The sequence below is a fragment of the Papaver somniferum genome, chromosome 2 (assembly GCF_003573695.1).
Source record: "Papaver somniferum cultivar HN1 chromosome 2, ASM357369v1, whole genome shotgun sequence".
Taxonomy (NCBI): Eukaryota; Viridiplantae; Streptophyta; class Magnoliopsida; order Ranunculales; family Papaveraceae; genus Papaver; species Papaver somniferum.
This window is the reverse complement of record NC_039359.1, coordinates 168,861,082-168,888,268: the sequence shown is the minus strand read 5'-3', so window position 1 is coordinate 168,888,268 and position 27,187 is coordinate 168,861,082. Positions and strand designations below refer to the sequence as shown.

At 37.4% G+C, this 27,187-nt stretch overlaps 2 protein-coding genes across 2 annotated transcripts; one reads left to right on the top strand and one right to left on the bottom strand.

The window, feature by feature from the left end:
- Window positions 1–6,768: 6,768 nt before the first annotated feature.
- LOC113349740 (lysine histidine transporter-like 8) lies at window positions 6,769–15,100 on the top strand. Its single transcript, XM_026593769.1, has 5 exons — window positions 6,769–7,321; window positions 7,564–7,697; window positions 7,783–8,210; window positions 8,306–8,437; window positions 14,576–15,100. The coding sequence occupies exons 1-5, from the start codon at window positions 6,930–6,932 to the stop codon at window positions 15,059–15,061; spliced, it is 1,572 nt and encodes a 523-aa protein (XP_026449554.1). The 5' UTR covers window positions 6,769–6,929; the 3' UTR covers window positions 15,062–15,100.
- Window positions 15,101–17,430: 2,330 nt separating this feature from the next.
- On the bottom strand, window positions 17,431–18,780 carry LOC113349739 (dof zinc finger protein DOF3.4-like). The gene has a single exon (XM_026593768.1). It carries the CDS (start codon window positions 18,645–18,647, stop codon window positions 17,790–17,792), a length of 858 nt encoding a protein of 285 aa, XP_026449553.1. The 5' UTR covers window positions 18,648–18,780; the 3' UTR covers window positions 17,431–17,789.
- Between the last annotated feature and the right edge of the window lie 8,407 nt (window positions 18,781–27,187).

Below are 27,187 nucleotides of genomic sequence, written 5' to 3'. Positions count from 1 at the left end.
CCCAATCATTGGGCTCCTAACCTTACAAAAAAAAAAAAAATTTACTTGCTCCCAGATTTTAAAACCAAATTTTATTCTGCTCCCACATTAAAAACCAAAATTTTTCTTTTTCCCATTAAAACCAAATGTCTCCCGCCAAAACCAAATTTTTCCCAACAAAACCAAATTTTTCCAAAAAGTCCAATCCCTTAAAAACCAAATTTTGAGCTTTGTAAACTCTTTACTTAGCCTTTGAGCCCAGTCATGTCTAGATCTTGGTCTACAGTTGGGGAATACAACAAATCCCTTAGAGAACTTGCGTGTGGACAACTTCACGTTATGAACCTCCCATAGACCATGATGTCAATAGTTATAGGAATTATTATGGACATTTTCAAAGTCCCGAGCCTCAATACATGAACCCTAATGACTATTCACACATGCATCATTCGCCACAACGTGAAAATGAACATTTTGCTAGTGCCTCACTCACACAATCATCTCTTGTGGATCAATTAGAAGCTCGAATCGCAGCTTTAGAAATGCAATCACATGAGGAATCTGTCACATCTAATTTTCTTAGGCAACCTGAAATCTATGCATGTCCCGCATGTGGTAGTTTAGACCACCCTGTTGAGAATTGTCATATTTTGCATAATTTTAGGCAATCTAGAGAAAATCCAAGGTATGAAATGCCCATAAATTGTGAGAATGGTAGTCATTGGGACCATAATCAATCCTTTGAGGGTTGCGATCAATCTTTTATAAACCCTAATGACCATGCACATGTACCAATCACCACAATTTGAACATGAAGAATTTTGTACTCCCATGAATTTAGACTCCACCACAGAAGCTTTCAGACTCAGTGAGCAAAACTTCGATAGATCTACATCACGAATTCAGGCATATTTAGATCAGATTTTGCTTCACCTACAAAAGGAGGAAATTCATGAGGAAATGTATGTTGTCCCTAATGAAGTGTCTAGTCCCATTCATGTAAATGATGTTGAATATGAACCTAATTTAGAGGAACATGAATCGACTAACGACACCACCACTTTAATGAGGACCAATATGCATGCTACCATGATGATGATTATGATGATTATGATGATGTTAGAAGAACATGAAAATATTGTGGAACCTGTTGGTTCAATAACATATGGCTTCTCGCCCTCGACCTTCATGAATGTTGTTTTTTCTAATACTCATTGTAATTCATATGATTTTGATATTGACATGGGATTCGTACAATTATTCTGTGAAGATGAACATGACATAGGAATAGTTGAATCTTCTGTAGACACTAATATGCATGAAAATATATTTGATGTGTCTGATTCTCTACCTAGGTCACATTGTGATATTTCTCCTGATTTGCCAATGCATGAGAATGAATCTGTTATGATGTTGATGACTCTGATTGTGATCTTGCCAATTTGTTTGATGATTGTGAGCATGTTGTGACACTTGTAGAAGACTTAGGAGATGTTGATGTGATTAGTAATGATGTGCCTATCCTCCTACACGAGTCACAATCTGATGGCCTTCCACCCAACCTAGATTTGGTTTGTACCAATATTGTAAAACCAATTTTTCTGAGAATGCCCAACCTAGGTTTGGAACTGTGTGCTTCCCAAGTCCTCTTGGACTATTTTGCTTCTAAGTATAATACATTTGAGGAACCACAGTTGGAATTAGCATGTTTGCCCGTCCCTAGCACAGTTCACTTTGAGCTAGACCTTGTACATGATGAACCCCCAAAACTGCGAGATTTTGTTTCCAAAATTTTATCCGTTGAAAAATCCAGGTTTGGGGGTAGCTCATTTTGTTTCACAGTTTCACTTGCGTTTCTTTCCTATTATTATTGTGAAGCTGTTGAAACTACACTTTGTCTTTTGGGTTGATCCTCAACTCTTTAGATTTTGTGTATGGTGAATTTTTTGTATATAATCCAGTAGATAAAATTTTAAAAACCCTTTTTTCCTTTGTATATATTTTGCTAATCCAATATGATCTCGGCTGAAATATGTTGGATTTTTGCCTTGAATAACGGAGTTTTAATTCTGCTTTCGCCGAAATCGGGTATTCTCTCTCCTTTTACTCTACTCAGCATGTCCCTTTCCATATGTTGTTTTAATTCTTTCCATATTTGAAACATTGAGGACAATGTTTAGTTTAGGTTTGGGGGTATAGAGTAGATACCACGATAATTGCTATAATTGAAAACGAACTCCTTCTTCTTTTTGAAAAAATTGAAAAAATTAAAAAAAAAAATTCAAAAAAAAAAAAAAAAAAAAAATGAAAAATCATAAAAATGGAGCTCATTTACCTTGAAATGTTGACTCTTGTGCAAATATGTATTTTTATTAGGAGTCTTAGTCTAGATATTTAGGCACCCTGATTCTAGCACAATTCACATAGTGATAAGAAATTTGCACGCGCACGATCTACCAATACATGTATGGCCTCGATCTTCAAGGTGTTTGATAGGAAGTTACGATTGCCAATCACTTTAGAATACTGAACGAAACTTGACTAGCTTGTTCTTTGGTTGGTTGGGATAGAAGGTGGAGGTTACATTAAGAAAACAACCATCGAATTTAACTGGGTGCATCAAAAAGGGCTACCTCTTGCAAAGTGTCATGTAATCTTTTGTTTCTTGTTGTTATGTATCAAAGTGTTTCCTTCATCAAAAAAAAAAAAAAAATATATAAAATAAATAATATCAGAAAAATACAAAAAAAAAAAAATCAAGTATTATCAATTCCATTCTCTCTTGTTCCAAAAATAAAAGAGAATAGTCAATGTAAATAAGAGTCATGTAAATAGTCATCTTTGTGTTTTTGTGTGTGTAAGCAAGGAGGGTGTATGCCATTGATGTACAACGCGAGTAATTGTGAAATACCTCCAACTCATTCACAATTCTCGTAAAGTCCGGACACTAGCTAGATTTCGACCTCAGTTCTTAGCCTGAGAAACTATCTCTTGGTGATTAGTAGTCATAACTTCAGATCTTTCTTTACACATGTGTAGATACACTTTACACTCTTATCACATGTCTTTTTTTGTTATCAGTGCTAGGATTGTGCCTTCGATAGCTAGATTGACATCTCCATTTTGCTGTGAGCTTAAACTGTTTTGCACATGTCACATTTGATGGAATCTGAGCTTATATTTTGACCTAGAACTTTGTAGGTACGTTCTAAGCAAACCTTCACGAGACTTCAACTCGTCCACTAGGGACACTTAGTGGTTTAAAAGGCTTAGTGCATACGCTAAATGCATTCGAGAGACCAGCGACAGTGGTATAGTTAGGATTTCCTTAGTTTTGTTTTACTTGAGGACAAGTAAAATTCAGGTTTGGGGGTATTTGATGAGTGCTAAAAAGTGCATATTTCTATATATTTTTCTTGGCATTTAACTCATCTTTTGTGCATTAATTCTACATTTTATCCCATATTCTGTATTTTCATTGTTTTCAAGAATAAATATTTTTCTTACTTAATTTTGCATTTTTAGGTAATAAATAAAGATTGGATGAGTTGCGGAGCAAAAAGAGCAGAAAAGTAGTGAAAAGCCAGGAGGAATTACGCAAGGAAGCCGCGAAGAGTGATGTGCGGAAGACCAAAAAGCTAGGAATGGGCTCAAGAAGGAAGAATTGTTCTTAAAGAAGATATGGGCTTGGCATACCCAAGGCCCAAAATCCTCACCCAAACCCATTTTCTATATCCAAGCCCGTCTCGGATTTCAGCCGTCAGATCGAAGCATTTCAGCATCCTACGGTCGCTCCTATGCCTGTGCATCAAATCCCGATGATTCCGCTCAACACTACAACACCTAACCTAATCTCGCACCGTAGACTTCGTTGTATTTTACATCCTACGGTCGATACAAGCTGCTTCTTTCTTAGCCGTCCGATCCACCTACCATCTCCATATCCAGCGGTTTCAGCTCGCGGTACACCCATCTTGATACACCCGCTCAACACCTTAGCCATCGAACCCTCGCCAAACATCCCCTTCCCCTTCTTCCATCGACCTCTCCTCCTCCATACCCTCTGCAGAAACACCCATACCGCCACCATCACCTCCACCTGCTACTTCCATACCTGCCACAGCCACCAACGTCGCCATATCTACCACCATCACCTACCCTCCCTTTTTCCCCCTCTCTCTAGCCCCTTATTTCACTGATTTCTCACCATTCCTTTCTCTGAAACCCTAGGTGAGAAATCAGTAAAATAAGTGAGTCTATAGACGAATTCGAAGCGTGCAGGAAGGCTAGAAGGAGATGTAGCAACGTGGGTCGAAGTCAGAAACAACTTTCATCATGATTGGTGAGATGAATTTAAAACCCTAGTTTTACTGTTTTTGGGGGAAATTTAGGGATTTGGTTTGTAAACCCTAATTGGGTGTCCTGGGTATAAATAGGGATATGTATTATGTGTAGAAGGTGTTCTTGGGTTAGCCAAGTTAACCCCCAATTTGGGTCTGAGTAGGTTTAATTTTAATGTCCTGTTAATTTCAGTTTAATTCCAATTTTAATTTCAGTTCAATGTTTTAGTTCAACTTCAATTCCAGTTGTTAATTAGTTTCAATATGTTCTAACTTCATATGCTAAGGCTTAGATGAAGCTCTTGAATTGTATGCTAGGATAATCCATGATCATGTTAACTGTTCTTGTAGTGCTTAAATTTAATAGGACTGATAATATCTACTTGAGTGAATGCATCTGTGATCAGTTGTGCTGTAAGAAGACAACTGATTCTAGGGGTGAAAGAATGATGGTAGCTAAGAATTCAGTCCATTTGAAGGACTGTGTTTAACTGTCTTAGGGTGATAGATAGCTTCTTGAACAACAAGCCTGTGATCAGCTGTGCTGTAAGAAGACAGCTGATGCTAGGGGCAAGTGAGTAAAGATTAGCCAAGAAAATCATCCATTATGATCTTCCCTGAAATGAAACAAGAACAATGATTTGATTAGGCACTGCCTTAGCTTAGGATCAAGTAGTGGATTCAAAGGCCCTTGCATGCTACTGTTTACTGCCTCCATTCAGCTCCATTTTAGCTTAGAAAACTTCAATAGCCCCCTCCAAGTCCCTGTGGACAAACCCTTTCTTCCCATCACTAGCTACAACTGACCCTGTGCACTTGCAGGTCAGTTTGTAGGTTTCTTTCAAAACCCACCAATAGCTGCTTAATTTTGGGAGTGTCCAAAACTGGACTAGTCTCGAGGTTTCTCTGCATTTGCAGTTTCCTCGTTAATAAAATATTGTTGTGGGCTTTTACTTTACTTTTCGTATTATAATTTGTTTAAGTTATAATTAAATTAATTGCACTTGTACGTTAATCCCAAACACATGGGTTGATCCCTATATTTTAAGTTCGGTTCCGAACAAGAAACTATATATCAAGTGTATACCTTGTGGTTGCCATCTTCTTGTTAGTCTCTGTCTATATTAGATCACACAAGGTATATGACTTATAGATTAATATCGGAAAGATTGTGGTGTACTTGGTATCCTCTTCATTTCAGTATATTTAGAAGTTTCATTTTCTAGTTGCACATAATAGTGATCCCTAGAACTACACCTACGTATTTTAATCTTCTAAGATTTATATTATCATTATTCTTTTTTCTTTTTTTTTAATCGGTGAAGAATTTGGTACTGGCGAGCTTCGAGCTCAAATTTCTGGTATCATCACCTAGTGACTTTACCACTACGTTCCAATAACATCCCCATATTCATATATTAATATATAAAAGGGTTGGATCCTTAACCTCCTTGCGAGAAGAAGCTGGAAAACCTTCCTGGATCATTATACATAAACGACATGGGCGAGGCGGACATGCTTGTTACTTAGATCAATTGTATTTGATATTAAACTGATTAGTTCCGCTGACACGATGGTTTTCTTCCATCATACTTGGTTCGTAGATAAATTTACCATTTAATTATTAGCTATACTTGTCAAACTTATTTTAATAGGAGAAGAAGTATAAAACTCATCAAAAGTGAAGTTGTTGATGGTAGAAAGGTATTGATGATATGATAGATTCTCCGATTTGATATGGTCCAATTTTTTTCTTTTTGTTTTTTAGTAAAATGATCCAGTTTTGTTGAACTGTTGGGCTTTTGTTGAACTGTTGGGCTAGTGCTATTTGATTTTTCGGGAATATTTGTACAAATACGACATATATTTATCAAAATCATATACATAATCATAGTTAAATTTTCAGTTTGATGATGTCACATCCTCATCATCCAACGGCTATGATGCCGCGAATTCCATTCTACACTCGACCGGTTCAAAATTTTTTTCTCTGGAAATTATGATACAAACTATTTTCTTAAACTTTGTACTAACTTAAATCCAATTGACTAATTAGTAAAGACTAAAAACAAGCTCAAAAATTCATTACATAAACATGTAAAATCTGTTATTCTAAAATGGGGTGAGGGACTACATGTATAATTATAAACACATGTAAATCTGTCATTTCACCCTATTGGCTAAAATGGATCCAGTTGCATACGAGTCAAACCGACTCATACACCGAACCAGCAGCTTAGTGTTGAGCTAATCATTCAAGATTTTCAAAGCAAAAATAAAGAAAAGTAAAAGTGAGGGGGGGTAAATTCGTAAGTCAAAAGTAGAAGGAAATCTGTTAATTAAGGAATGAAGCATGAAAACCATTTTGTCTCAGTTGTCCCTCTCTTACTCTTCTAATCTGCTTTGAGTGCTGAGCTCTCATCACGCTCCTTCCATCCTTGTATAAAAACATTGCATTTCACAGCTTTACTTGGCATCTATCCCTCTCTCTCTCTCAGTCTCTGTCTCCATCATAATCGTCTTCTTCTCCACTTAAATTCTCATAGACAAATAGATATTGACAAAACTTACTTTCCAACCCAGTTCTGACTGAGATTGTTGTAGAGAGAAATGGATGAGAGACCAGAGATGGAGTTAATGTCAATACCAACAACACCAAGAGTATCAACACCGGAGATATTAACACCAACGGGACAGAGATCACCAAGAAGTATCAGACTAGGAGGATCAAAAGATCAAACTAAATCATCATGGACACCAACTTCATTAATATCACCAAGGTTTTTAAGCCCGATAGGGACTCCAATGAAAAAGGTTATAGTTAATATGAAAGGTTATTTAGAAGAAGTTGGACATATTACTAAACTTAATCCTCAAGATGCTTGGTTACCTATTACTGAATCTAGAAATGGTAATGCTCATTATGCTGCTTTTCATAATCTTAATGCTGGTATTGGTTTTCAAGCGCTCCTTTTGCCTGTTGCCTTCTCTTATCTTGGCTGGTAATCACTCCCACTCGCTCCGTTTTGCTCTCTTTTTGATTGCCAATAGTGTTGGATTCTTTGTGTTAAAGTAATAATAATCTATGAAAATTGTATAGCCTTTTTCAATGGGTTTGGCCATGTTTTACTTTTAATATTCAGATTTTTCCTACTTCTATTTTGAGATGTTCATTTATTTAATTGCTAGTATTTCTTGTTTTGACATTAATTTATGGGATTATTTTTTTGGGTGTAAATTTCAGGAGTTGGGGAATAATCGCTTTGACAATTGCTTACTTCTGGCAACTGTATACACTGTGGGTTCTAGTCCAGCTACATGAAGCAGTTCCTGGGAAGAGATACAACAGATATGTGGAACTTGCTCAAGCAGCTTTTGGTGAGATTTCTTGCTCTCTTTCACCAGAAAACATTTGATTGGGTTGCATATTTGTTATCCCTAGGTTAATTTCTTGTTTGATCAGGAGAAAGGCTGGGTGTGTGGTTGGCTTTATTTCCAACAGTATATCTATCAGCAGGAACTGGAACAGCCTTGATTCTCATAGGGGGAGAAACCATGAAATTGTTCTTTCAGATAGTTTGTGGTCCTGCTTGTAGTTCCAATCCTTTGACGACTGTCGAGTGGTATCTGGTTTTCACTTCTCTCAGCATTGTTTTGTCTCAACTAACGAATCTTAACTCGATAGCTGGATTATCTCTAGTCGGAGCGATCACAGCCATTGTGTATTGCACAATAGTGTGGGTTCTTTCTGTAACTCAAATGAGACGGCCGTCCATGTCTTACCAGCCAATTTCTTCGCCTACAGCAACTGCTTCACCCTTTTCAATATTTAATGCTTTAGGGGTTATTGCCTTTGCATTTAGAGGACACAACCTAGCCCTTGAAATTCAGGTATTAGTACTAGAAAATCATATATGCTTGCACTTGTTGAAAACTTCATTGAATTATTGAAATGCTAAAGAAGATTACACTTTGGAATCTTTCAGGCGACCATGCCGTCTACTTTTAAGCACCCTGCACACGTGCCCATGTGGAGAGGAGCCAAGGTTGCCTATACCTTAATTGCTATGTGTGTGTTCCCTGTCGCCATAGGAGGATTCTGGGCTTATGGAAATCTGGTAAGTCCACTTGTTACTTTAACGCAAACCGATATCCAGATTCAGGGATTTCCTTGAAAACTATCACATTAGTACAAAAAAGGGTACAGCTGCTATAGGAACTGTTGGAAAAAAATACAGTTTTATGTGAATAAAAATTACTAATAAAAAGGTTTTTCCAAAAATAAAAACACCTTCCAAATTTTATCGGGTTAGGGTTTTATATATATGAAGAATTTTTTTTTATTGTATAGATATATAGAAAAACCTCTCTTATATCCCTTAAGATTTTTAGTACTTCTTCTTCGTTTTTTCGATGTTTGATACGAGGGTTCTAAGTGCTAACGATTCGTGAGTTTTCCGCTGCCAAGTTCTAGAAGGACAAGTTTGAATGTGCTATTCAAGCTTGTTAAGATTGTTGTATCTTGGAGGCAGATGTACCCGTAGGGCTATAGCATCATCTTTTTCAGAGTGTAGCCGGGCATTCTTGTCTTAAGGACAGTATGTTGAACATGCGCCTCAATCTACCATTACCGTTTTTCTTGTTTCCATGGTGTTTAGCAGGATATTCAAGACATTAACAGTTGACTAAGGAGAACACACGAAAATCAGATAAGTGCCTCTTTTATTGATTAGTTATTTGATTTTTTCAGTTTTAATTGTTATTACCCAACAATCTTAAGACAAGAACAGAATCTTAGAGTAACAATTAAGAATATCAAAACTAAGAATGTTAACATTGTTTTTGTGGTCGTAATCTAAAGAGTAAACAATGTTGAACCCTGTAACAAAAGACTATCTAAATGGATGAGGGCAACGGGATGAGGGCAACGTAGAATTAAGAGATTGTTGAAGATTTAATATCTATACGGAAGATTTAGTTTATGTGCGCTATAAATTGATTGTGAATTAGCCTATGGTTGAAGCTTAAATATTTGGTACACTCATGTATATCAAACTTGTATGTAATCAGGTGGAACCTACAACCTTTTGTCACGTAACTGGTGCTCGATTCCTTGGTCAGTAAAAAGTTGTCTCTTGTAAGGTACTTTTACAAGGCATCAACAATTCAACTTGATCCTTGGAAGAAACAGACGACGACAGCAACACTCGTGCAATTCCAACCACTGCACCAACTCTCTTTTCTTAAAACCATGAGCTCATATGGGCGCGTTTTCTTCAGAAGATCTGAAAGAATTATGGGAACCCTTTCCACTGGTTTCTATTCTTCATGCGCCAGAATCCCGCATCACTAGCTCCTTTCCATCTGCAACACCAGTCTAATAAACTGTCTATTCCCAGCTCCATCTTCGGTTCACAGCCATGCAACAGTGGAAGCAACATGTCTTATTTTCGTGAAGGACATGAAAAACCCGGATGCTAGAATCCAAAATATCAATGATAAACTGCAGCTAAGTGACGAAGCTTCTGATTTTTTATCCAAAAGATGTGGAGGCAGAAGCTAATTCACACTTTCACAAGTTATTCTCTGGGAAATTGACCACCATTGAACTGGTTCATGTTCTTTTTCGTTTCAAGGAATCTCCTGAGGAAAAGGACCACTCTATCTATTCGTGTATGGTAGACAATCTGTTTGAGGACTACAAGTTTCTTCCTAAATATCCTTACAAGCAGCTTTCAATTTTTGCTGTTCTCTCCGGATCACTAATAAAGCACCGGCTTTTAACCCCTCTTCTCCTTGGCGTGGCTCTTCGTGGTGTTTTGGATGCATTGCGTAAGCCTGCAGATACAAAGATGTTTCAATTTGGGACAACAGCATTGGAGCAGTATGTGGATCAGTTGGTAGAATGGTCTAACTATAGCCGTCATATCATGCAAATTCCTCATCTACGTGCAACCAATCCAGAGCTTGTTGCTGCAGTGGATGACATCTTCTCCTTGCTCTCCTTGCTGATCTCGCACCATGATTCATGGCCCAAGTTATGCTTATTAATTTGTTGGTTGATTCCAGCTTAATTACTAAGTCATCTCCAAGATTGAATCCCTGACTTGTGCTTGTATAGTTGTGATAGCTCCGACTCTGGGAGCATTAATTGACAAATGTACCTGAAGGGAAGGAAACTGATTACATCAAACATGATATATCTGAATCTATACGGTGGATGATGACCTGCAGTTCGAAGGATAAGAGGTGTTGCGAACAAAATGAAGTGGGTGGTCTTGGTGTTCACTACAAGGTGATTTTTAGTAGGATCAGTATGTAAGAACACATAGATGCTAACTGCACTAAATTATACCAGTGGTAAGATAACTTCAGAATTCAGGGAAGATTGATGTGACGATATGGCTGCTGCCATGGTTGCCGTACGTGGGTTGAGTTCAATAGAGTTAGTTATGCATTACAGGTTCTGGTTTGTATAGATACAAGGGAAGATAATGAGTGAAATATTTCTCTCAGCTTGGTAAGATTGTTAGGAGGGGAAACAATATTTCTTATCCAAGTCAAGGATGTGCATCGAAGAGCTGTGCTAGGAGGCACCATGAATGGAATGTACATGAGAACCGTGTAAGAGCTGAGACTAAGACATGAGAACCGTGTAAAGGCTGAGACTAAGACGATATTACTTGGACGCTGGGAGCATCTACTACAGAATGTGATGTGAATTATTCTACTGATGTACTGAGGGAGTTTGTGTCCACACTGAGACTGTACTACGACAAGCTCTTGGAGAAAAGATCAGGCCTGTTCATACCATCGCCAAAGATGGACAGATGTTTCCTTGACATCCATATTGACGGAGAGGAGGCTTACAAGAATTTCTCAAGGGTCATCGAGAATGCCAGCGTAATTTCCTTGACATCCATATGAAGATCCAGTCCTCGAGGACGTCCAAGTTTACCCTGAGAAAGGGACGGTTGTTTTTTCAGCTGGTCTGCACGGTTGGGGTTTCACTTCAGCAAATTTCACAAAGGTGTATGTTTTTAATTTCGGTATTGATGTCATTAAGATGGTGAAGAGGCTTTGGGGTGATAACTTCTTTGACCCGATAATTAAGAGACAGATTACCAAGAGAACTTCTTCACCTACGTGCAAGTGTGGGTTTGTCCAGTTCATTTATGAACCCATCAAACAGATTATTGCCACTTGTATGAATGATTAAAAGGACAAATAGTGGCCTGCTTTCTGAACTTGTTTGTTTTACCGGAACACTAGAAGCATCAGATGACGAATGTGCTACGGTGTATGGGAATGAATACACTAGTATGCGTAAACGGTCGAAATTGTACCACATTCTTGAATAACTAATTTTTATCACTAACCTTGGTTGTGATTGTATATAAGTTAATCAGGTGAATGACTAGTTGCAAAGATGAGGCGATGGATGTGGAATTGTAACACTAGATTTTGCGAATCAAAGTGTGTTCTCCATCAATAAAATCATGGGAAGGTACAACGGTACTCGTCGGTATGAGAAATTTAATTTTCCAATTCTTTTGAATAAGCATGCAAAGGTATAGTGGAGCTCGTTTCAGGGGAAGAGCATCACCTATTCATGCTTAATTCTTGTACTTGATGTCGGTTTGCACTTGCTCAAACCAAGAGCTAAGTTTTAAATAATTCTTAAGAGAAGTATTTAAATGTGGGGGATAAGAAATGTGATCTTGCAATCCATCAAGGATGAGAGGTATATGATGAATGCATTAAACAACCTTGAAGAATATAAGAAAGACACGTGATTATGGACCACTTCATATTTGACAGGAAACTAATATGCGGTTGACATGGTCTAAAGGATCAGTAGGTAACCATATATTTTTTTATTTTATTTTCTGTCTAACGTGTTTAGTACGTGTTTCAAAATAGATGTGCATATCCGCGTTTAATCTGGGAAAACACAGGGATGCTCTGATTAGAAGACCAGAGATTGGAATGCATGAGGTACATAATTAATTTCAATTATGTGATATATGCTTTACAACCACCTATGAAATATGTGATATGTTTATGATTTGACTGAAAGACCAAGATGGTTGATATGATCTAAATGATCGAAAGGATCCAGAAGAAATTCTGAAGGAAATGGTTTTTGTCAAACTCGATGCGTTTAATGTGTGTTGTAAATGTGCAGTATATCAGATGTATACAAATACCCATGTATCTCAAGAGAATTACTGGATGATCTGATTAGATATTTGCGATACTTGAGGTACATCTTAAATTGTGTATGTAATACATATTGTACTGACCTTAAGAGATGTTGTTGTTTCAGGCTATGGATAAATCTTAGCCTATGTGTGTATCCTCTTAAGGAGTGTCTGTCTAAGGAAGTCCTTAAAAAAGACAAGATGAACTTGTATATTGAAGAAATCAAAGTTCGTGTGCTTTAATTCAAGCATAAGAGGAAGACGAATGATTACTAAGATGCTTCTTAGAAGATATTCCTCTGTGACCGAAGCCTGTGGCCATCATTGCAGAAACTCAATTGACTATGTGAGTCTAAAGTAAATGAGCAATGACAAAGTCTAGACATACTCGAAGAAGGCTAATTCGGTAAGACAACTATACTCTTTAATGAAGTAATTTTAGTTGATTCGTGAAGTCAAAAAGAGGTCTCAGTAGACATGTAAAGTCAAAAGAGAACCTCACAGACTTAGGGAAGTCAACAGAAAAATTAGTGGTCCTTTGACGAAAGGATTTTCTAAAGAGATAGTTCGTAATTATACATCGAGGGGGAATGGGACTTAAGCTCATATAAAATAAACTTGCCATGACGGATACTCAACCTTGCTGACTGGAGATCCCAAGATCAAGGTTTCGAATGAGACAACTAATTTATGGTAGGTAAAGGTAAACACTATCAGAGGATTATATTCTCTCTGTCCCTTCCCTATGGTGTAGATGTGATAGTGTGACTGCATGTGAAGGGTGACTTTAATAAGTCTTAATGAGTTCCATAGTTTCAATTTAAGATTGAAGTGGGGTGTAGCAGTGAACACTCTTAATGGAACTCACCTATCTGAATGAGGAAGTGGGTCGCTTTCTATGAGAATATGAGCTGATTCTCTAGAGCATTCTGAGAAACAAGACGTCCAGGGCCAAAATGGACACAACGGCGGAGCTTGGCAGCAACCGTGGAGATATCATGTGTGGTTGTTATCGCGAGTTACACCAAATGTTAGACAGTTCAAGACCTAATGGACACTGGCTAATAAGTAGTTCAGGTAACCTCTCACTAAGCAAAGGTTCAAGACCTTATGGACACCTATGCCTATTCATGATATTTCTTGTTTTCCGTGTTTTATCGTATTTTATTCATGTGGGGGATTGTTGGAAAAAAATACAGTTTTATGTGAATAAAAATTACTAATAAAAAGGTTTTTCCAAAAATAAAAACACCTTCCAAATTTTATCGGGTTAGGGTTTTATATATATGAAGAATTTTTTTTATTGTATAGATATATAGAAAAACCTCTCTTATATCCCTTAAGATTTTTAGTACTTCTTCTTCGTTTTTTCGATGTTTGATACGAGGGTTCTAAGTGCTAACGATTCGTGAGTTTTCCGCTGCCAAGTTCTAGAAGGACAAGTTTGAATGTGCTATTCAAGCTTGTTAAGATTGTTGTATCTTGGAGGCAGATGTACCCGTAGGGCTATAGCATCATCTTTTTCAGAGTGTAGCCGGGCATTCTTGTCTTAAGGACAGTATGTTGAACATGCGCCTCAATCTACCATTACCGTTTTTCTTGTTTCCATGGTGTTTAGCAGGATATTCAAGACATTAACAGTTGACTAAGGAGAACACACGAAAATCAGATAAGTGCCTCTTTTATTGATTAGTTATTTGATTTTTTCAGTTTTAATTGTTATTACCCAACAGGAACATCTCTGAACATTTATAATACATGGATATATAAACAGAAATCTACCCTTACAGGGTATAGTGCGATCCCTCCAGCTAAATTCTAGATGAAAGTCGCATCTTATGTTAATCTGTCAGCTAATAGAAATATGATAAGATCTGTTCCAGTAGATTTGTTACTTCTGCTCATGGAATCATCGGTTTGTTGGATGTAAATGTGGAAAATTTATTCAGTGCTTGGGTTGCTGTTTATGATTTTAGAGCTAGAAACACATGTGTATACTTGAGTTTGTTTTGTGTAATCAAAATCCTGATATGCTATTTTCTTCTCGTATAGATGCCTTCGTCAGGAATTCTAAATGCCTTGTACGGATTTCACAATCACGATATTTCGAGAGGGCTTCTAGCAACAACTTTCCTCTTGGTTGTGTTCAACTGTCTAAGCAGCTACCAGATCTACTCAATGCCCGTTTTTGACAGCTTTGAAGCAGGTTATACGAGTCGCACGAATCGGCCTTGCTCCATTTGGGTGCGATCTGGTTTCCGAGTTTTGTGTGGTTTCATATCCTTCTTCATTGGAGTTGCATTCCCTTTTCTCTCTAGTCTTGCTGGTCTCTTAGGAGGTGTTACTCTTCCAGTAACATTTGCTTACCCCTGTTTCATGCGGGCTCTCATAAGGAAGCCCCCAAAGTACAGCTTTAGTTGGTATCTCAACTGGACCCTTGGTTGGTTAGGGATTGCCTTTAGCTTGGCCTTTTCTGCTGGAGGTATTTGGAGTACGGTTAACAATGGTCTTAAGCTTAGGTTTTTCCAGTCTAACTAAAGTTTAATGTAATAAGAGTACTTTTGAGAATTTTGTGTGAGATTGAACAACTAGTCTCAAAGACGAACGAGTACTGTAATACTAGTAATAGTATTTCAAGTTGTTCATTGATATTTTTGTTTTGGACATAGTATCACTCTATCTGCCTGCGACTAGTCCGAAAGGAGAGCCCCGAGCAAAACAGTAACCATAGCAGAAGGTCCAAACTCAAGCGGTAGAACTGTTCAAGTACCACCAGTAAGCCAGAAAAACTTGAGTTACCCACCTTTGTTTATGGATGCAACTGCTAAGCCAAGTTAGCTTAGAAATGTTGTTTTTAGGCTTGGCTGGTGCACTCTTTTTCGAACCGGAGGTTGGCTTGTTTACTTAACTGGATCGTCAGTGCTTGCTGGTGATGGAGTTATGCATTGCACTTGTTGGCTTGACTACTCCATTCGTTACCAGTAAATTCAAGCCAAGAGCCCAATCCCATGCTATTTAAAATGCGCTGCGGAGTCTGAAGTTTTCGTTTTAAATTCGAGTTTTGAATGCATGGGGTTCATGAAATTCAATATACACTGCTAACTCAAAACCACATTAAAATGAGGGTAATTTCCATAAACCTAAAGACGCTTTTAAACACTATGAACTGAGAGGTTAAGCAATTGATCCGTATTGACTTGCATCCTGTACATTTTCATCCTTAAAAAAATGACATCAGTGTAAAGAATCAGAACTGGAGATTTAAAATCTGACTAGTTGAGAGGCCTTCCATAAGAAAGGCTAGAAAGCTTCCTTTTCATGGACCAAGCAAATTGCGAGTCTCTTTGAAGACACTCGCAGTTGAAAGCATATCTTTATAGCAAGAATCAGAATATAGCCGTCCATTCTAGCTAGGTAGTAGTGTGAAGCTTTTGAAACCCAAAGACTTTAAACTTGATTTTTATTTTCTTTAATAATCAAAGTTCAATTGGATACCAAAGAACGCAAGTAGTATTGAGCATTTTGATGGTGGCAGTCGTAGATGATGTCCACTTCATTGAGCATTTTGTGTTCTTGATACCCGATAGCTCTTTCTTGTAGCTTCATTAAAGTAAGCACGAAAGAAGAATGTAATGATCTAGACATGCAACCTAATCCCACTAGATACAACTTCTTATTTTATCAGAACATTACCCGAATTTGGGTTAGGTTAATTAAGAAAGAACAACCAGTCAATCAGCTCATTTAGAAGTTGCAGGGAATTGAGGACTCCCAAGCCAAGTTCATTAGTGCTATAAAATTCACCATTATATCTTTAGAGCTAGCGAAATTCAAAAACAAATTGATCAAGTTCACCAACGCTGTTGAGTTTTCCATTTCATTTTTAGAGCTAGCAGATCGCAAAAACTAGAAGTAAGCTTGGTCCGGTATATTGGCTTCTTCATGGGTATTTGGTGTATTCCATCTCTTGCACACTGGACCAAGAAGTTGTAGCCAAGTTGATCACTCCATGATGGTCCGTGTGCAAGCCATGGAATGCGTTAATGATTTCATGCAAAATAATCAGCATAGCGGTATAGAGTACTCCATTGTTATACTGTAGAGGTAAGTAGGAAGACTAATCTAATGGATTCCCACTGTTGCAGCAATATTACGCATTATCTTTTGTTTCTTGACCATGATGACTCTTGGCACATGTTTAGCAATAAGGACCCATGTCCGTAAACAATGTCTGACTTAGTTTTACAGCTAGAGTTAACTTTTGGACTTGTGATTCTAACTAAACACAGCCGAATGTTACCAGTAATCAATTTCATTTAAGAGTCAAAATAACCAATCGATTCTTTTTTGATAGATTTTTAAGTTATAATTAATCATCATGAGTTTTTTTTAGATCCAATGAATATAATTATTCATGTCGGATCTTGTACCATAAGAATTAAGTAACCCAGTTCACCACTGTAATCAACTTTATATCCTCGGTAATACTCCCTCCGTACCTATTATATTAGATAGGCGGAGTTCCATTTTCAAAGTTGTTTTTTTCACATGCATCTCTATTAATGATGCATGAATATCATACAATCTAGTTTTACATGTGAAATAGAGATATATAAAATAATATTTGTGTTGTAACAATGTAAGGATAAATTGGGAATGTAGAAGAAAATGTAAGCGAATTGTGGTCTATAGTGTGATGATATGATATTAAACCAAATCAACATGATAATCTATTAAAGAGAGACCGGAGAGAACAGAGAATATCTCGTTAGATTATTATTTTTCTAATTAACAGCGATAGCTTATAGCCTTATACTGTGACTCATTTGACAACTCTGAAATTTAATCTTCCGGCGTAGCATTGCTCTGGTTAAACGAGGAGTAATTATAAATGAAGAAAAGTATAATTCTGAAAAAACTAATCAAATTTCATTGCTCATCAGAGAAAACCAGTGACTGGTTGATCCAATTCTACTCTTTTTCACCAACTAAAACCCCCCATTATCTGATACAAATTTTCACCTATTTTCTCTTCCCCAATTGTCGTCTGACTCGATTTCTTCATCTATTTTTACCCCAAAATAACTACAATTAAGATAGAAAATGCAGAAGACTACACATATATATCCTATTTCCATTTTCACTTAACAAGTAAAAATAAAACAAAATGACCCGTAAAACTCAAAGATATTCACGAGTAACACCAACACCAAAATAGAAATTAAGACCCACCACTGTAAAAAGTAAAAGCCATCGCCGCCGTTAATCAAGCCTTCTGATCTCTTCTCACCGTTGAAGTAGAAATTCCAAGATCAGGCCAAGCAAAACAATCTCCATGTCCATCAACAAACCCACCATGATGACGATGATCTCCACCGTTCCCAATTTGCCAAGTCTCGACGGAATCAGTAACATTAGCAGCACCACCATCGCCACAGTCAGGGTCTACATCACCAGCAACATCAGTCAGTGGCCAAACACTTCGACCCATTTCGAAACCCGTCATTTCCTCAAATCCAGAACTCAAACCTAGACCAAACCCACCAAGACCTAAAAACCCATGAGAAGCAGCAGAAGCAGAAGAAGGATAATGACCAATACTAGTACTAAGCAGCGAAGTAAAACTCCCATTAACGTTAACGTTATTTAAATCTAACAAATCATGACAGCGTAACGGTAAAGGTAGAGGTATAGGTGCCATTAATCCTTTAGTAGTAGTAGTAGCAGCAGCAGCAGTATCAGCTGTTGTTGATTCGGAAATAACGGTAGTGTTGGAATCATTATCAGTTGAAACAGGTTTAGCATTGATAACTTTGCTGTCTGGAGAAGATGAAGTTGGTGATGGAGAAGAAGAAGAAGAAGAAGAGATAGTACGAGAACGTTTGGCGCCTTTTCGGGTTCCACCACCAACGGGAATATTTCGCAGAGTACCACCTTGAGTCCAATAACGACGACATGATTTGCAGAAATGACGAGGTTGAGCTAGATTATAGTTGTTGTAGTAACAAAACTTGGTGTTTGTTGAATCACAACGCGGGCATGGAATTATCGCCATGTTTCCGTTTCCAGCCGGCGCCGGGTTTTGTTGGTTTGTAGGACGTAATTCACCGGAATCCGACGGCATTGTTTCGATCGGATGAAGTTTTAGAAGGGAGAGAGAGAAGTGTGAAAGAAATGAGAATGAGGGAAGATTTAGATGACTGTAGTTTATAGAGGGAGAAATTAAGGAGACGGAGAGGTTGTGTTTGAACTTTGTTGGAGAGTTTTATAGACAAGACTGGTCTCTGTAAAGCAGAGACAGAGTAGTGGTAGCAGTGTAGGACTACTGTAGGAGTACACTACCCTATGAAGATTTTATTCTTGGCATCGATTATGGTTTTTTGATTTTTTTTTTGTTCACTTCCCTAGTGAAATTGTCTTGAAAAGTCCCACACCAAAGATGACACCAATAATCTCCAATGTTCCACGTGAAAATTCTTAACCCTTGTTATTCCTTATTAATTACTACCGTTTAATTTTGTTTTTAAGAATAAGTAGTATGTAAAGAATAACAAAGGTTACTGTGAAGTGCGAGGGTTTAAGAACAATCGATTTAATTTAATCTGGAAGTAGTCATCTAAGATTCCCCAACTTTCAGAGTTTAACAGACCATGTTAAAAGGGTTCAATGGGATCCTGCGAATCCTTTTTTTTTATTTTTATTTTTGTAAATTTCGTCCTGTCGTTCTACTGTTTATTTGATACACCATAACTTACTACTACTATTCATATAATTTTTGCTACTATGAACTAAATTGGATAGACAATCCTTTTCATTGATAGAAATTGTCACCTCAATACTCTTAGGTGAAGGCTCAATTTATCTTAAAGTCATTTTGCCAATTATACATCAATCTAATGAAGACTAGTCTAGTGAAGACTAGTCTTAGCATGTAATGACCGCATCATCACATGGCGGGGGAAACGGAGATCCTAACTGGCCATCAACTTATCCGACGAAAAATCCGACTCGATTTCGTTTGAACCTCAAAGTTGAGTGGGGGATAATATCGTCAATTACAAATGAACCAAAATTCTAACATATGAACTCGAGAGATAGAGATGGTGAGAGAGAATTACCGACAGCATCATTGATGTCGGTTAGCGTGGGTAGAAATAATTGGAGAGAAGCATCAGATTCCACCTCCATTTTCTTCCTCCGCCGGATATCTCGGTTATAGTAATTTTCTCACACTCCCTCTCTGGAATTCATTTCCACTGTAGCACTATACACCGTTATTATCCTACAACCTCCTCGTCCACCCAATTATCACCTAACGCGTTTTATGTTTTAAGTTTCAAGTGCATATTCTGTTTTATGGGAAAAAGATGAGACAAAGTCTAGTCTACTCTGAATTTGGTTCAACTCTGTTACATTGACTGACTCAGACTGAATAAGACAGGATCATCTTCTGATTTTGAAAAAGACTCGTGTCGGGTACGGGTTTGATATGAAAACTGTTGAATACTGAGATTCGTTTGTCACGCGTTTTACTGAATCAGCACGCCGATTTTCAGGTTCTTCCCTTAACGTACTGTTTGATTCAGATAACGAGCTTTAGAGGTAGGTCCTCGTTACCTACCTACCATTTTAACGGCTAATAAGTAGATGTACTGTTCATCGTTATGCACAGTGGGTCTACAGCTAGGACCGGTGTCGTACGTTTGGGGTCATTTTCCTGCTATTTTAACAGTTTTGTGGGGCTAAATGGGACAACATATTAGGAAATCACATTGTTGATTATTATCCCTAAGATTTTCCATTTCATACTTAAGTTACACTTTAGAAGCTGGTGGTTGTTTATCAAAAGACTAACATGCAGGAGGTATTGGGATATGCTTATGGTAATCTTGATTACAGGTGGTTGGAAATCCCAAGGAGTTCATGTATCATTTTTTTCTTTTGAAGCAATTTTTTTTTTTAAGAAAAACTTAATTTATTAATGAGACGAGGAAACATTATAAAAATTAGATGGGAGTCTGGAAAAATTAACTACCGACTGCGTCTGTCCCATTCTATGAGTTCTTTGATAACTAAATACTTCGATGCAGTGAAAATAGTTTTATCTAATCAGTTTGTTATGATAGAGCGTAATTCAGCCTTGTGACAGAGTAACATGATCAAACATGCACAAGATTATTTGTTGGCCATTCCAATTGATGGGCTTAATAAAAAACTTGGGCCTCAGCATTTCAGAGCTATCTTGTGTTATAGGCTTGGAATCCCTCTTTTCGAAGAAGGGGACACTTGCTCCAGTTGTGGTAGAGAGATGGATATTTTTGGGGATCATGCCTTGCATTGCTCGCATGGGGTGGGTCTCAAGTATAGACATGATATGGTTCGGGATATCTTTGCAGATATTTGTTATCGTGCGTGGGTCCCAGCTAGGATGGAAGTGGATTTAGGGTTTCTCTCAGACACCGGTTTGGCTTTGAGACCTGCAGATATCTTTGTATACAATTGGGATAATAGCGCGTGATGTGTGTATGAATACCATGGGTTTTTCTCCTTTCACAGACGTTGGAGTGCGTGCTTTTGTTCCTGGCCAGGCAATTTGTCAAGCTGTTGATCGAAAAAGAATTAAATAATTTATCCTGCTATATATATATATATATATATATTTAATAGGAAAGATGCTTTTATTAATACGAGAAAACATCTGCACGAATGTTTTATCGTGTTATATTAGAGAATCAACCTAGTCAGGAGTATTGTTTAACCAGTGAAAGCAAATCATTTGAGTTCTTGCAAACTTATGTAGAGAATCTGCTAAGTGATTTGCATCCCTATGCACATAATTGCATGACCAGAAACTAAAAGAACTTAAGATATCTAATGCATCTTTAATCAAATTAAAAGAAGTCCATTTGACCGCTATCTGCTTTCCTTTAAGCGTTTCTGTCACATTTATGCAATCATCCTCCAACTGAATTCTTGTCAATCCCTTGAGTGTAGCCTACATGGATGCTTCCAGTAATGCACGAGCTTCAGCTTGCTCCGGGTCTATTGCAGAAGATGTACCTCCTCGCAGTCCATCGCAATCACCTATATCATTTGTACAGATGAGTCCCTAACCAGATATACTATTAGCATCTAAAAAGGAGCCATCAAAGTTGATATTTGCAAAGGTTTGGAATTTTGAAGCATGTTTTAGTATGATGTATTTATCGTTATGACTGGAAGCTCGCCTAATGTTTTTTTTCATGGGCCTTACAACGCAGAGTACCTTCCTCGTTACATCATTTTGCAAAAGCCTAAGGTGAAGGGTTAGAGTTAGAGCATGTTTGTTTTCTGCTGACTCACCTGACTCGTCTGGATGTGATTCGTCTGGATCTGACTGCAATCACCTGACCCATATGGATCTGACTCAATATGTTTGTTTTTTGAGTCAGATCTGCCTCATATGACTCAAAAACATGAGTCAGTTAGTTGTTTTCATGAGTCCAAGGTATTTTATTACCTGACTCAAATGAGTCCGAGTCAAGGGTTAGGTCTGATTCAGATCGCGAGTCAGATTTGACTCAAAAGAAAAAACAAACGGTTTCACATCTGACGTTGGCATGGTGGCCCGTGCACCACCATAGCCGGTCGGTCCATTTGGCCACCATGGTCGGTCGGTCCCAATATTCCTTAATCCATACTTTGGATAATCTTACACTTGGATAATCATAAATTTTTTGGTGAATCCTCTTTCCACCAGTTGGACAATTCGCCATACACCGCCCAGCCGGTATCTCCACTACTAATGGCCGGTCCTCATACCTATTGGATGGTCGGTCTCTCTACCCATATTGGACAGTCCTTCATCTCATGGATCCAGGGATTCCTATATTAGGGTTTCAGACTTATTGATCGAGTTTGACTGTCAGCAATTTTCATATTTATCTAGCTATCAATATTTTAATTAATATTAACGTCCGGACCTGCTACCAACATTTTTGTTGCTCGACTGTCCAAGAAGCAATATGTCACTGGTCGACCATCGGCTTGGTTGATCATCCAATATTCCATTGGACAACCATCCGCTTGGTCGATCATCCAATATTCCATTGGACAACCATCTGCTTGGTCGATCATCCAATATTTACTAACATTATAATTTTCACTTTGTCTTCGACGATCATGGCACGGTGAATCGAGGATAAGTATTTTATAATAACTTAGTAATATCTGATTTCCTGTCAAGTACTTGACATATCATAATACATGGTCCATGATCGATCCAGCAATCTCATCGGACTGACTATCACCAATCCAAAACATTCGAGTATGCCTCAGCTGCATAATAATATGTCACAGTTCATCAGACTCAACGTCTAAGTATTATTGCTGTCGCAACAGCTTAATCCATCATATTCAAAAGTCACAGATCATATCACATTCAATAATTATGCTCAACTCATCAAATCTAAGACCTACGATCTAGCCAAGTCAACAACTGACCAACTAAATATACGTCTACCTTGTAGACCTCACATACATGAGACATCAATCATGTCACACGAGGGATATTGATGTAATTTTGATAGTGGTAAATAAAGTTCGATTCTCAGATTTATTAAGGTTCGATTCAAGATAAAAACTCTAATTTAAGCTAGAAAATATATAAAAAGTGATAATAATATGGAGATGAACCGGGACTTAGGATTTCACCATTAATCATTATCGAATGATGCATACAATGATTCTTAACAATTATAGATTTTTTGTGGATTTTATTTCTTTGCCAAAGGTTGATTTCTAAAATATTAGATGTAAATCGCAAGCATGGTGTATCAAAAGCTCTTACGTCTAAGCATACACCATCAAACAAAATCACAACTAATTAATGAAAATCATAAATCAATTAAAATAAGTGCAAAAAGTCAAAAAGAATCAATTATAGTTAGCAAACAATTGTGAAATAAGTCTTCCTTCGTCGTCCAGGTGATGGGGTTTAGCTCATGATATTAATTATTCGCTCAAAATAATATTTTACAACTCAAAAAGTGTTTTTATTTAAGAAATATGTGAGAAAGAATTTACTGTTACAAGAAACTGTGGAAAAAGCATTTCTTAGAGAGCCAGACTTAGTCACTAACGACCTTTCGCAATTACAGATGAACAACAATACTTGTATTTTGCGGTTAAGTAACTGATACTCTGTTCTTGAGAACGAAAGTTCTGTTTTGTCGTCTGCAACTTCTTCTTCTCCTTCTTCCTTCTGCTGATGCAACTCCTCCCGCAGCTTGATGTTTAGCTCTGTAGCATACCCCTAACTTTCCCTAATTCTTTCTGGCTTCACCCCTCTCCTATTTATACACACATAAACCCTCTGGGACAAGAAATCTCGATGAAATATTTTATTTTCTTTCTCCGGAGGTCACGGGATTTCTTCCCTCTTTTACTTCTTTTACGCGTCTGTGGGTGGCTTCAAAATCTCTCTATGATAGAAACAAATCCAAGATAGGATACTCTAGCCTCATCTTTACACCCTACTTCCACAAATAAAATCAAATATACCCGAGAAAATTCAACCTCCCTGTTTTGCTTCATCTCGACATACCTTCCTAGTTTTCCGAATATCCACCACTTACCAACCCTGTTTAACTCTAACAGGATATTTCAAATAACTTCCCGTGAAAAACTCCAATGAAATCTCGATGAAGCCTTGTCCAAAGTCGATCTAGAATTCCTAGTACTTTCTTTCCTTGTTAGCCGAGAACCGATTATCCATCCCAATTTACTCCGTTAAATATCTTATACCAGCTCTGTTTAGACAAGTACAATCCAACGCAACAAGGTTTCGTGATTGAATCTCTGCCAAACTAGCCCAGAACTCGAACCCCAAATTCTGCCAGTCGCCTGCAATAAATTCCTACCAATTTCCAAAATTCAAAAGGTTGGGGATGACCTCCCCTTATCCGGACCAGGGATACGAATAGAAAGCGGTCACCCCTTATCAACTGGGTACCCTTATCCATTTGAGGGGTGTAAATAGTAATTCTTCTGGGTGCTTTCAGTAAATTTCTCCCGTTAGTGCAAATACCACTTTTTGAGCCAGTTTCACCGCAAAAGCTTATTTCTCCAAAACACCTACAAAGACATAAAAACCCATAATAAATACAAAATCGAGCACTAACAATACATACAATTGTGATCATATTAGACACATAAATGTGTCTATCAAATACCCCAAAACTTATTATTTGCTAGCCCTCGAGCAAATCAAATCTAGAAAAGAAAATCTTAACTCACTGTCGCAGGCATCGCGATTGCACTTAGCGTGTGCAACAAGCTTTTAAACCCCTAGGCGGCCCTAGTGGCTGAGTTATAGTCTCGGGAGGGTTTACCAGAGATGTACCTTCAAAACCTTTACTCCAAACCCTAGCTATCCACGCAGAACCTTGGAATAACACTAAAGAACCTCCTTGGTTGGCATACTCTCATTGACTACAGGAGGAAGTACCCTGATGCGAAATTCCAATTGTTGTACACGAGTTTGCACTCACATACTAAAAAATTCATATATAAGTGACAGAGCTCTACTCAGATAGTCGCACTATGGACACAAATATCCGGAATCAACAAATCACATGAATAGATTAAGAATATGGATATAAAGAAAAACGTAAATGGTTTTATATGTTGACTAAGGTGAACGGTGTTTCCCATATCTGTCTGAAGGATACTGCCAAAATGAACCTATCCTAATGGACTGAGATACTGTATGACTAATATCAACATAACTGGCATATACAAGGGAACTAGTGGTTGATAATCTTAATTCTAGATCAACTCAGCTGTCATATACAAGGGAACCAACGATCGATTTTATTGAACAATTTATTCCGGTTGGTCTGATGATCAGGTCTCAATTTCTTTTCTTTTCTCATTTTTTTCCCCAAATTTTTCATCACATTTCACTTTTTTTTTGGTAACTCAGTCACTCTATTTCACTATAGCAGTGGTAACAACTCGATGCGTGTACTCCACCAAATCATTTAGAGAAACATATTTTAAAAACAAAATAAAATAAAAACTGAAAGTGAAAGTGAAAAGGACTCAACGAGATATGGCGAAACTACCATGTTATTTCTAACACCTGAGATCTGTGCTTTTATGAATAGACTTTATTAGATGCTTCCATCCACTCAGATTGGTTCTCAACTCCTACAATCAAGATGCTTCCATCCACTTAGATTTGTTAGTGCCATCCTTAATAGGCATATATTTCTAGGCTCTGGAGTTTAATAATGCAACTAAAAAGTTTCTCCCATACCCACAAACTTAAATGTAACATTGTCCTCAATTTTCTAAAGATAAAATTAAAAGCATGAACAAGGAGAAACTGTTACCATTTGAAGCAAAAGAGTTAAGAAAATATATTATCGTGCTGCAGGAGCATGGGTTACCTCCCAAGTAGTGCTAAGTTTAACGTCTTCAACAAGACATAAGAAGGAATTATCACCTTATATTATAAAGTAATAATCGAAACAACTGTGGATGTGTTATCACTGATAAAAGGAAACTGCAGCAAAATAAGACAGTGAATAAACATAGCACACCCTTTCCTAGTTTCCTATTTAAGATAACTACATGTAGTTGTGGTTCAGGTTCTATAAAGGGGTCTAAATAAAATATTTTCATGGGATGCACCTCCTCATAAGTAAGATCCAATTTATCAGGTTGTAAAGTCTAGAAAAACTCAAATAAGAACTTAGAAGCACATAATAATAACCTGAATAATTGAGGATCCTCATAGTCAATCATATTTGACTCATATAGTTGACCACAATGAAAGTGGTGGTCATTCTTAAGAAAATGTGTCGTTTATATTTTCCTAAAATAATTAGGTTTAGAACTTAATAACTGACATTTGGAACTCATACGTTCCCACATTTGGAAGAAAAGTATTTGGTGGGAAATCAAAGTCAATCTGAGTATCATAGCCTGGGTAAACCACATCAACCTGAGGATGGGTTTTTAATAACTGAACTTCCTTATGGACATCACTAGGTTCAGGAAGACATGTATGAAGATAATCTTGTAAAAAGGTTGAGGCACATATGTCAAGTCCCAAGTGAGGGATATTGTAAGAGTCAACGATAAAACATATGGAGAATGGTAATCACCCTCAAACTTAGAGTTTTCAGTGTCTCTAGGTAGACTAGTCTCAATCTCCCTAATTTCTAGGTCATCAGATTCCTAAAAATGGTCAATTGATTCTTCTAAGTTATAATCGGGAGGTGCATCCTCACTCGTATTTGAACTCTCTACAAGTATATCTTCTTTGTGTAAGACTAATGTTTCTAAATCTCCAGACTCTAAAACAATATTCTCAGAAGAAACTCGTTCCTCTAAATCAAAAGGAAATACTACATCTTCTAAAACGGGGGTATTTCTAGTCAAATCCTCGTCCTTTTGAATAAGTAAATAATCGTAAAAATTATTTGTATTTGAACTAGAAATAACATTATCATTATAAAGCTCAGTTGGAGTAACAAATTCCTGATCACTATGCCTACATATTTCAGATTCCTCATCAACACTATCCTCATCATAATAACATGAAAATGGCCGAACCTCATCTAAATAAGTAGTGTTACCAACTCTAACCTTGTAATCTTTACTATATAAATAACT